Below are 11,103 nucleotides of genomic sequence, written 5' to 3'. Positions count from 1 at the left end.
TTCCATCCACCTTTTCCTTTTTTTTTTTTTTTTCTTTATATTCTTTTTTTGTTTTGTTTTGTTTCTTTTATTTATTGAGACTGCTTTTTTCATTCATTTTTTTAAACTGTTCGTTTTGCTTATTTCTATTTTTTTATTTATTTTAAGATCACTTTATTTGGGGCTCTGACAGCTCTTATAACATTCCATACATCCATTGTATCAAGCATATTTGTACATAGGTTGCCATTATCATTTTCTTAACATTTACTCTCTATTTGAGCCCTTGGTATCATCTCCCCTTCCCCTCCTCCCACCCTCATGACCCCTTGATAAATTATAAATTATTGCTTTGCTTTAATGAGGTTCACCTGTACCCTCCCCAGCCCATAACCACCATCTCAAGGAGGGTTGATGGTTTGGATTTTTTTTTTAATATCTCGAGACACTGGAAGTCAATGGAATGCTAGGGCCTGAGAAGGCCCATTTAGGAATGAACAAAGCAGCCTCCTTCCCCTTGGCTGCTGGGAGAATAGCAGTGGAAAGGAGGGCCCGCTTTAGCTTCAGTTACAACTGGCCCTGCTCAGTTCTCTACAAGCCTCACAGAGGAGTCACGCACCCACGCCACCCTGCCCCAGAAGACCAAATCACGACCTCTGCCCCCAAAATCAATCCCAGAGCTGCTGTGCCAAGGCCGTCCCTGGCAAGGTGGCTGGTGACTCCCCTGCCATGCCCGTTGGCACGGCCTCTGGGCTCAGGGAATGGTCTTACTGGGTACAGGAGCTGGCCGCCTCGAGATGGAGAATTCCTGCTGCGGCAGCTATGGACATGGTCCAGCATAGGTCCAGGTCCTGCCTAGGTTCAAGTCCAGCCTGACTACAGGCGCGTGAGGGTGCAGGGGATTGGGGGGTGGGGGAGGATATAACCAGGGAAGAACCAGAGGCCTGCTGTATCAGATCTGCCTGGTTGGGAAAGCAGAAGGGATCCTCTCAGACAAGCCCCCCTGGCCCAAAGAGATGCGCCCACTGACTTAACAAACTGAGACCCTACTGCCCAGGGACTTTCCTGTGTCCTTCAGCATCCTTGGCGATCAAAGGGGAAGCCTCTGCTCAGCACTCTGGGGAATGGGAAGGTAGTTTTCTATTGATCCAAGGCCATGCATTAGAGGCCACTCGATGGCAGTATGTTTTGTTTGTTTGTGTTTGGGGGGCTGGGGGCAGTGTGGTTTTGTGGGCACCCAGCTCGCCAGGTTCTAGAGCTTGGCTCCGGCCCTGAAATGTAGGTCCATCCCTGATGCACTAACACCTTCTCTGGGGCTCTCTCCTCCTGCAGCACTCAGTCCCTCCTCCACTCCAGCATTGCCAGTCATCAGTCCTCTTGTCGATCCTCGGAAAGCCCAGCCAGTTCCTCCTCTAGCCTACACAACCTTGGCCCAGCATCCCTGTGTGCGAGACCCAGCGACTTCCACCTCCCCGGTAACCCCACCCCAAGTGTGGGCCAGCCCAGGGCAACCCACTCCCCATCACTGGCCAAGCAGCATGCCAGCAGCTGCCCACCATCCATCACCAACTCCATGGTGGACATACCCATCGTGCTGATCAACGGCTGCCCAGAACCAGGGTCTCCCCCAACCCAGCGGACACCCCCAGGACCCCAGAGCTCTGTGCGACCCGGGGCTGCTTTTTCCAACCACCCCTGCCCAGCTGCTGAGAGCCCTAGCCAGACCCTGCCAGATGTCTCTCTCTCCACAACCCTGGAAGGTACGTTGGAAACCAATACCTCAAGCATCATAAGGCTTAGGTGAGGGGAAGAGACAAAGCCCAGTGGGGGTCCTGAGTCTCTGCTGTGTGTGTAGCTATGCCAGGAAGTGGGGACACACAGATGGACAGAGTCTAGGAAAACACACAAAAACCCAGTCCTCCCGGTGGAATTGAACAAGCACCGCGGTAAAGAGATATCCTGGGATATCCTAGGTCTCCAGGGGTCTTCCAGTGAGTCTTTGGAAGGAGATGGATCCCCTTCTGAGCTGGAACTGGAGAGTGGGGCGGGGCTTGGGGCCGGAAGGGAGGGAGAGCCCTCTGTACAGAGGGAAGAGTGAATCCCCAGTCACGAGGCTGTGGAAATGCACGGCACATTCAGAGATGACTACAGCCCTGGGTGTGGGGTGACACCAGCCCAGGGACCTGGGGCCATATTGTGAAAGGCCTTGGCCGCCAATCTGAAGAGGAAAGTTTGCCCTTCGGGCGATGGAAAGTCTCAGGCCAGGCAGGGCCTGGTGGGGTTGGACGTGTGTGTTCACTAGAGCCCTCCGGCAGCTGTGGAGCAGATGGATGGCAGGGGCCCGGGCAGGAAGGGCAGTTTTAATTGTGTTCGTCTTTTGATCATGAAGAGATCCAAGTGAGCCATAATGAGGGCCTGAACCAGGGCCGGGCAGTGGGGGTGGGGGGAGAAGATGGAGCCAGGAGACGTGCGGGGTGCAGAAGCAGCGGCTCGATGACTCACCAGGGAGAGGGAGAGTCAGCACAGATGACGAGATTGCCAACGGGGGCGGACGGGCTCCGGGGACAATGCACACTGCACTCCTGACAGTTAAAATCACAGAACAACAAGCACCCTCCTTCCCAGAGTCTGCGACTACAGACATCCAGGAAGAGTACACCTTGTCAAGATGCCAAAACTGAGCCCCACTGCTCTTGGCCTTCCAGACCCAGGAACGGTGGGTGGGCATCTCTAAGAGCCCTAGTGGTGTCGTGCTTACGTTGGGCTGCCAACCACGAGGTCAGCAGTTCAAAACCACCAGCTGCTCTGCAGGAGAAAGACAGGGCTTTCTACTCCCGTCAAGAGTTAATCTCAGTGATGGGGGTGAGGGGGGGGTAGAGTTAGTCTCAGAAACCCACAGGGGCAATTCTGCCCTGCCCTATAGGGTCACTATGAGGCAGCATCAACTCAATGGCAGTGAGATTGGAGGTGGGGTGTCTCAGGAGAAAGGGGAAGGTTTGGCGGTCAGCTGGAGTTCCACTCTGAGACACACAGGCCGCCACGAATCAGAGCCAACTTGGTGTCGGTTGGGTTGGGTTGGGGGCTGTTCAGGATCCGAAACCAGTGGCCCAGATCAGAGTCAAGTCAAACAGCCAGTCTCCTGGGTTCCAAGTTCCTGCCCACATCTACGGTTTTCTTTCCCTTCACCATATCTTTCTTCCTTTTTTGTCCCAAATGGAAGATACTTGATAAAGAAGTCTTAGGAATATGAAGGGCAGGGGAAGGGTGGACTCCAGCAGCAATGGTGAGGTCTGAGGCTCCCTTATTTCAGTCCCCACCAGATACCACTAGATTTAAGAAGGCATTTCTCATTCACGACCTGGCACGCAAGCCCTAGATGCAACAAGTCCTGAAACCCTGTTAGACAGTGCTTCTTGTAGCCACTTTCGAGATCTCATGGGGCCAGGGTGGAGAAGGTGGGTGGTGGGATGCCTAGGCAGAGGAAGGGAGGGATTCCGGCCTTTTCAGGTGGCCCTCTTTCAAGTCCCTCTGTCTGTCTCCAGGTTCCTCCAGGGACATGCAGCCCACCATGAAGTTTGTGATGGATACATCCAAGTACTGGTTCAAGCCCAGCCTCAGCCGAGAGCAAGGTAAAGGGAAGTGCTGTGTTTCAGGAGACAAGTGACCAGGAATCCGATAATGGGATTTGTGCTCGGTGTCAGGCCGGCAGGGCCTGGCTCATGGTAGAGAAGGGACTGGGAGATGGGGGTCCCGGAGGGGAGGTGTTCTGCTGGCCTGATGACCCAAGGAAATAAGAAGTGCAGCAATAGGAAGGACTTCCCACAAACACAGGGTGATTCCTTAGCATCTATTCTATGAGGACACCTGGCTTAGGTAGTGGGGCGGTTCTGCCTCTCACGTAAGGATTGTTCCAGCAATCGAGCTGCTGAGCAAAGAGGAGCCGGGGACATTCATCGTGAGAGACAGTTGTTCCTACCAAGGCTCCTTCGGCCTTGCCTTGAAGGTACCAGAAGGCCCTGCATCTGCCCAGACCCGACCAGGTATGCACCCATCTCTGCTCACCCAAGGCTCCCCAAGGCAATGGGATGTAGTGGGTTCTAGACCCACCTCTGCCCCCAGCTCACGGGGTGGCCTGGGGCCAGTGTGACTCCTCAGTGGTAGGTCCACCTCAGAGCTCTCCCAGTGACCCTGTAGCAGGGAGGTTCTGGGGGCAGCTCCCTCCACCACCCCAAGCTGCCTCTGTCCTCCCAAGTCCCCCTAACACCCTGCTGTGGACCACCGGTGTGGTTGGAAGAGGAGGAGGGAGGACCAGGTCCCACCCCAGGCTGCTCTCTTTTGAGTCCCTGTCTCACTCCAGAAGGGACTTGTTGTGAGGGGGACCTAGTGAAGTAATAACACGTGTGTGACAGCTGATCTCACGCATGTGATGTAGTTTATCGTGTGTGAGCGAGAAGGTCTCTGTGAGTCATCACTGACTTGATCGGCAATGGTTTGGGGTTAATGTGGGTTGGCAAGTGATAGACTTATCAATGCCTGTATGACAGATGGACACGTGTGTGAGGTAGTTTATCATGTATGTGGCGGTAGCATCATGTGAAGGTGCTGTCTGTCCTGTGACCGCACATTCGTTTGGTGCCTGGACACACATGTATGGCACGTCCACCAGGCACCAGGCACCAGGGATACGGAAAAGAATCAAATGGGGATTCCCACCACTTTGGGGAGATAGACGAGGACGCTTCTAAAAGTTCCTGGGGCGAGACTATTCTCTTTTCATTCCTTTTTTCCACAAACTTTGTGCAGCCCCCTCAGGGTAACACATAATTGCTGTACAAGATACCTGGGTAATATAGTCCCTCGCTTAAACCCCCAAAGACTGTGCCTCCCACTTGACCGATGAGGTAACTGAGTCCCCAAACACAGTTCATGAACTCCCAGAGCAGCAGGTGATGGTAAAGACAGAAAGCCCCATCCCAGGTTCTGACTGCCTCTCGGTCTCAGGGGAAAATAACCTCCGAGGCAGGTTGGTTATTAAGCACTGAGCTCCACAAGGAGGAAGCTAGGCGCTGGGGAAGAGGGAGCCAGCCGGGCACGGGGAGCCAGCCGGGCACGGCTCCAGTCCCAGGGACCAGCCTGGCTCCAGCAGAAAGAGCTGGCATTGCACGAGGAAGCCCGGGATTAAGTGGGTCGAAGGAGAGAGCGATGAGAGCAAAGAGGTACAAGTGGATGGAAAGTGTAATCAGGACCCGATACTCTTAGACCATTGTAGTGGTAGCTCTTGAGCCTAAGAGCAAGGTCTCCAGACGGAAGATGCTTTGGATCCAGAAGCCTTTGAGCAAAGCGGTGGCTTTGTGGAAGGCCTTGAAGATAGGATTCCCATCTGTAGTCCCACTCAGAGGCAGGGGGAGGGACGTAATCACCTCAGGATCACCCCCCAAGGAAGGGAGTCAGAGAGTGAAGGGGTCCATGTCTGTCTAACTCCTCGTCCACTCTTCCCTCCTTCTGGGTCCAGGCGAGGACAGTAGTGACGTCATCCGGCACTTCCTCATCGAGTCTTCCGCCAAAGGGGTGCATCTCAAAGGAGCTGAGGAGGAGCCCTACTTTGGTGTGTGGGCACCCCTTCTGAGCGGTGAGGGTGGGCAAGGGACGCCCCAGTGGCTGACGCAGGGCTGCCCGACTCCTTGCAGGGAGCCTCTCCGCCTTTGTGTGCCAGCACACCATCCTGGCCCTGGCCCTGCCCTGCAAGCTCACCATCCCGCAGAAAGGTGAGCCTGAGCTGCGCCGGGGTGCTGGGCCTCTCCATGCTCTCTGGAAAGGTACTTAGTGACGGCCTCTCACGGTCCCTGGGGGTTATGGATGTGTGACAAGTGCCCGCTCCGGAACCCGTCATCCACAGCTCCTCTCCCCGGCTGTGAGGCTCTGAGAAGGTTAGCTGCTCTGAGCCTCAGTCTCCTCTCTGTGAAATGACCCATCACGGAGGCATCCACCCGCAGCACCGGCATGGGGAGTGAAGGAGGCTGCTCAGGCGAGGCCCTTGTCTGATAAGTATCCGCCGCTTTCAGGAGCCCTGGTGGCGCGGTGCTTGCGCATGGGGCTGCTAACCCCAAGGTCAGCAGTCTTTCTTGGGAGAAAGATGAGGCTTTCTACTCCCATCCAGATGTACCGTCTCCTAGAGCTGCCGGCCCAGGTGGCCTGGCGGCATAGAGGTTTCAGGTTGAGCTGCTAACCTTGCGCAAGGTCATCCGTTGGAATCCACCAGCCACTGCATGTGAGAAAGGTGGGGCTTTCTGCTCCTGTAAACAGTTCCAGTCTCGGAAACTCACAGGGAGGCTAGGAGTCGGAATTAACTCCACAGAAGCGTGTTACGTTTGTTTTAAGAAGATGAAAGGAACATAAAATAGCCTCTTTGGATGGAGAGACGGGTTCCCCCCCACCCCCAGGAGTCCCTGGGTGGCACAAAGGATTAAGCACTGACTCCCAACTGAACGGTTGGTCACAGCCACCGAACACCCTGAGGGGCACATTCAGCTCAGGCACATGGGGGCACCACTAGTCACCGCCAATTTGATGGAAGCTAATTGGCTCGTGTTGGTTGGCTGGTTTTTCTCCATGCCCAGCTCTTCCTCAAAGTCCCTGGGTTCGGAACGTCCTGCTTACCGACTACTCATGTTTGCCCTTTCCTGTTATATCAATGTGCGCTCTCTTGGAAGCATGGAACCAAGCCCTCCCCAAACAAACCTACTGCCTCCTAGTGGGTTCTGACTCACCCTGCACCTGTAGGACCAGGTGTGCTGCCCCCGAGGGGCTCCACGGCTGAGACTCTTAGGAAGCAGACTGCCTCATCTGTTTCGGAGTGGCTGGTGGATTTGAACTGTCAACCTTGCAGCTAGCCACCCAATGCTTAAACCACAGCACTTTCTGAACCTGTTACCTTACGTACATATCTGTCTTAAAGATATCCTTGGAGCGTTCATTCGTTGCCCAAGGACCACGTGGTGGGGCCTTCCGGCCTCACTCCATCCTGTGGCATAAGTGCAGCTACTACCGTGCCCATTCCACAGATAGGAAAAGAATGGCTTCAAGCTTGAGGTTGCTTGCCCAAAGGTGCGCACCCCCAGGGCGGGCCAAAGCCAAACCTGGAAGCCAGGCTGGGCAACCCAGGACCCCTGCTCCCAAATAGAGCAGGTCATCTCTGGGGTGTGCTGAGACACAGGGGGCTGGTGTGGGAAATGCAGTCAGGAACAGGGGAGTGATGTGGGGACCCTCCCTACTTTCTACCAAGGCAGGCCTGAGGTTGGGTAGGCTCTGAAAGAAGTGGGGAGGTCAGGGACCCAGGAGAGAAGCTCATAGTCAGGGCAGGGGAAGCAGAGGGAGGGGATCAAAAGGCTTTGCCAACCCCGTTTGAGGGGAGCCCTGAGTGCCCCCTACTTGCCTCACAGCTGGTTTCTCAGACCAGATGCTTCCCAGAGGCAGAACAGACACGGGGATATTCCATGAGATTCAGGAGGGGGGCCCACTCACCCACCCCGCCCTGGGGCCCTCTTCCTTCCCTGTGCTTCAGAACTGGGAGGTGGAGCCTCCGCCCGGGACCTCACTGCAGACAGCCCGGCCTCCGGTCTGAAGACAGCTGTGGGTGAGTGGGCGAGGAGGTGCCGGGCGCTGCGCACATCACACACCAGACCCACACGCGTCCCCTCCCCTTTCAGTGTGGCATCTTTAACAAGGTGCCACACTCCTCCCCCTCTCCATGAGCGGGAGATGAAAGGCTGCAGGCAGGGGCTGTTCTGGGAGAGGGGTGGGGCTTGGCGAGATGCACAGCCCATCCTGCACACATAGGATGGAGCTAGGGGCCAGGACTTCCTGGGGCCTGAGGCAACCGCCCTGCATGTGGCACCATCTAGTCTTCTGTGAGGTGTCAGGTCTGAGTCCTGGGAAACGTCCCCCTTCCCAATGCCCAGAGAGGCTGGCCACAGATCAGCACCCTTCTCAGGGAGGGGCCCTACTGTGCCCCTTGCACACAAAGGCGCCCACTCTGCCTACTGTCTTCTCTCCGTGCCCTCCACAGCTGGTCAAGGCCCTTGCAGGGAGGTACACAGGCCAGGGCAGAAGGAAGCTTTGCCTTCTACACAGGGCACCATCCTCTCCTGATCAGGGCAGGGGCAATGAAAGCTATGGACACCCCCCCCCCAAGTCCCCTAGAGATGGCCCCCTGCCATGGGGCTGTAAAGGGAGCCCTTGGGATTCCTAAGGAGGAGTGTGTTCCCCCCGGAGCCTGGCCACAGCCCCAGCACAGCCTTCCACCCCACAGGCTGCCACGCGCTGTTCCTGAGCTCTGTGGGTGTGGAGACCCTGACTGGAGCCATGGCAGTGCAGAAGGCCATCTCAGCCACCTTTGAGAGGGACGTCCTCCCCACACCCACCGTGGTCCACTTCAAAGTCACCGAGCAGGGCATCACCCTGACGGATGTCCAGAGGAAGTAAGGCCTTCCCCGGGATGCAGGGCTGGGCAGGGTGGAGCCAGAGGGGCTGGCCTTGCTAGAGGAAGACTTGGGGGTCCTAAACCCAACTTGGTCAGCCATGTGCTGGGTGACTCTGGTAAGCCCCCTGCCTTCTCTGGACCTCAGTTCAATGGCCTGCTTCTGAAGACCTACCCCCGTTTGATTGTGATTGATGGAGAGGAAACTCAGCCAGTGATCACTGGGCACAGATGGCCTCTTCCCCGATCATGACACCCCTGCATGGCCACAGAGACAGTGTGAGCCGGGTGATCAGGGTGCAGGGGCTCGGCCTGGCAGGAGTCTGGCCACGGCTGAGCACTTGACAGCAGGCGCAAGGTGACCCACACACTCTTCCTGCCCTGAGAAACTGAAATCCCCAGGTCCCCTGGGGGACTTGACCTGCAACTGCGGTCGTCCCCACGCTCCCTTCCTACCTGGTGACTCAAAGCAGAACCAGCAGGATTCCTTCCAGTGCAGATAGGCGAGAGGCAGAGCTGCTTGGCGTGTCAGATGCAGCAGTGGCACGCTGGGCCAGGAGACAAGCACACGCGTGTGCAGCAGGGCCCGGCGTGGGGAAGGTCCCGCAGGCTGACGGGGGTCCGGTGGGAGGCTTCCTGGAAGACAGGGTGGTATGAGCGTCAGAGACACATGGGGGTGAGGGAAGGGGAGATGGGCAGGACACTGAGACAGGCTCTCACCTCCTCCCAGGGTGTTTTTCCGGCGTCATTATCCCCTCACCACCCTCCGCTTCTGTGGCATGGACCCTGAGCAACGGAAGTAAGTTCAAGGACGGGCCACTCAGCAGGCCACACAGGCCCCGGGCGCCCGCGCCCACAGCCCCACCAAGCTTTCCTACAGTACGACCGGCTTTGGGGTGGAAGTCACAGAGAGAGCCTTGGATGCCAAGGGGTCAGGGGTGAAAGATGGGGGCAGGCTGTTGGGGGGCGGGGGAGGCAGTGGGGGAGGCTGTCCCCCAGAGCAGAGCAAAGCCTGGCTGCTGGACCCGCTCCCTTTCTTTTCCCACAGGTGGCAGAAGTATTGCAAGCCCTCCTGGTAAGGCCTTCCCCACCAGGCTGCCTCCCATCCACTCAGTTGCTGTAATGGGGTCCAGGTTCCAGGGCCCTGCCCAACAAGAAGAGGGAATTAGAGGAAGAGGGTGGGGGTGGGGGCGGGTACGGACCCTCTCTAAGGAGCACATCATTTGATGGGGGAGGCCCAGGCTCATGTCCTCAGGAAGCCTCCAGTCTGAGTGGGAGATAGGAGCTGGGAAGCTTCAGTTGGGCACAGAGGCCCGGCCTCCAGTCTCAAGGAGCCTCGTCTACAGCGATGCCCTAGTCTGCCCGTCCAGCCCAGCCCAGCCTTGTCCTCAGGGCACATCACTTCATTGGGGGTGCACAGGTCCCATCCTCCACGGGGGTCTCCATCCAAAATGGAGTCCGGGGTCTTCCGATCTGACAGGAAACACCGCGGAGCCTCAGGGAGCCCAGTTCTGAGGAGGCGCCGGAGTCAGAGGCGGGGGGAGGGCAGGAAACAGTGCTGCTGCTCCTCGCCCACATCCCCTGAGCCTGGGTCCCACCGTCCCCCACCAGGATCTTTGGGTTCGTGGCCAAGAGCCAGACGGAGGCCCAGGAGAACGTGTGCCACCTGTTTGCGGAGTACGACGCGGCGCGGCCAGCATCCCAGGTCATCCAGGTGGTGGGTGCTCTGCTGCAGGACACGGAAAGGATGTCGGCGTAGGGGCTGCCTGTGCGCCTTCCTGGCAGCCCACCCTCACCTCTGATTAGGGGCCTTGCGGCCATGCTTACAGACCCGTCTGCTGGGCCGGAGGGAGAGAGCAGGGCACAGCTGAAGCCCGCAGACCCACTGTGACCTTCCTCAGGGCTTCGGGCAGGGCCTGCCGTTCCTACCCTGGAAAAGGCATTGTCTTCCTGTCAAACCTTGAAGGTCCTGAAGCACCCCCACCTCTGAGAACCTTGGATGACAAGAGCCCCTGAGGATCCTCAGCCTGGACACTTGCTGGGCCTGGGCCTGGGCCTGGGCCTGGGCCTGGGCCAGGGCAGACTGTGGGGGCCGGCAGGCCAGCCTGGGCAGACGCTAGCTTCTCCTTCCCACTTCCTGGAGGCCCCTTGGGCAGCTATTCCGGTGATAAAGCTGGGCCCCAGGATTCTGTGGGCCAACCTGGCTGTGGCTGTTGGGGACTCACCACCCTGTGTGGGTGCGACAACCCCCCCTCCCCCCACGCAGTACCTGCATTCCTGCTTACAAACTAGGACCCACCTCCCATTTTCTTTGTAAGCCAATAACCACCGGGGGCATCCCGGCCCCTCTAATGTTCTTGTAGCACCCACATCTGAGGGATAGGCCTGAGGGCAGATAAAAGAATCAACTCCGTGTTCTGCCTCAGCCCCAGCTGCGCTGCGTACCCCAACACCACCCCCAACAGCTGTGTGGCTGCCACCGCCCCACAGCCACAGGGAGGCAGCAGAGTGTCAAGAATGCACGGGCCGCCACCCCCAAGAAGCTTGGAGATGGGGAGGCCTTTTCTGCATCCAACCCCATCCCAACCCCCTAAAGACTGACGATGTTCCTCCAGCAGACCTGGGGTCCTAGGGAACCCATACCTGGG

General features: G+C 57.5%; 1 protein-coding gene across 1 annotated transcript in view; it reads left to right on the top strand.

Annotated features, from left to right (window-relative positions):
• The window catches only part of TNS4 (tensin 4), a 22,074-nt gene extending 11,594 nt beyond the window's left edge, over positions 1-10,480 (top strand). Inside the window, exons 4-13 of the mRNA XM_004707451.2 lie at positions 1,312-1,739; positions 3,522-3,608; positions 3,894-4,019; positions 5,492-5,584; positions 5,667-5,744; positions 7,541-7,612; positions 8,288-8,456; positions 9,186-9,254; positions 9,504-9,530; positions 10,067-10,480. Coding sequence (XP_004707508.1) covers positions 1,312-1,739; positions 3,522-3,608; positions 3,894-4,019; positions 5,492-5,584; positions 5,667-5,744; positions 7,541-7,612; positions 8,288-8,456; positions 9,186-9,254; positions 9,504-9,530; positions 10,067-10,214 — 1,297 coding nt within the window. The 3' untranslated portion in view covers positions 10,215-10,480. The remainder of the gene's footprint in view (positions 1-1,311; positions 1,740-3,521; positions 3,609-3,893; positions 4,020-5,491; positions 5,585-5,666; positions 5,745-7,540; positions 7,613-8,287; positions 8,457-9,185; positions 9,255-9,503; positions 9,531-10,066) is intronic.
• The last annotated feature ends 623 nt before the right edge of the window (positions 10,481-11,103 follow it).

Source organism: Echinops telfairi, unplaced genomic scaffold, assembly GCF_000313985.2.
Source record: "Echinops telfairi isolate 266 unplaced genomic scaffold, ASM31398v2 ScPeMD7_7458;HRSCAF=8496, whole genome shotgun sequence".
Lineage (NCBI taxonomy): Eukaryota > Metazoa > Chordata > Mammalia > Afrosoricida > Tenrecidae > Echinops > Echinops telfairi.
The sequence above is the reverse complement of the archived record's forward strand: the minus strand, read 5'-3'. Positions and strand labels throughout refer to the sequence as shown.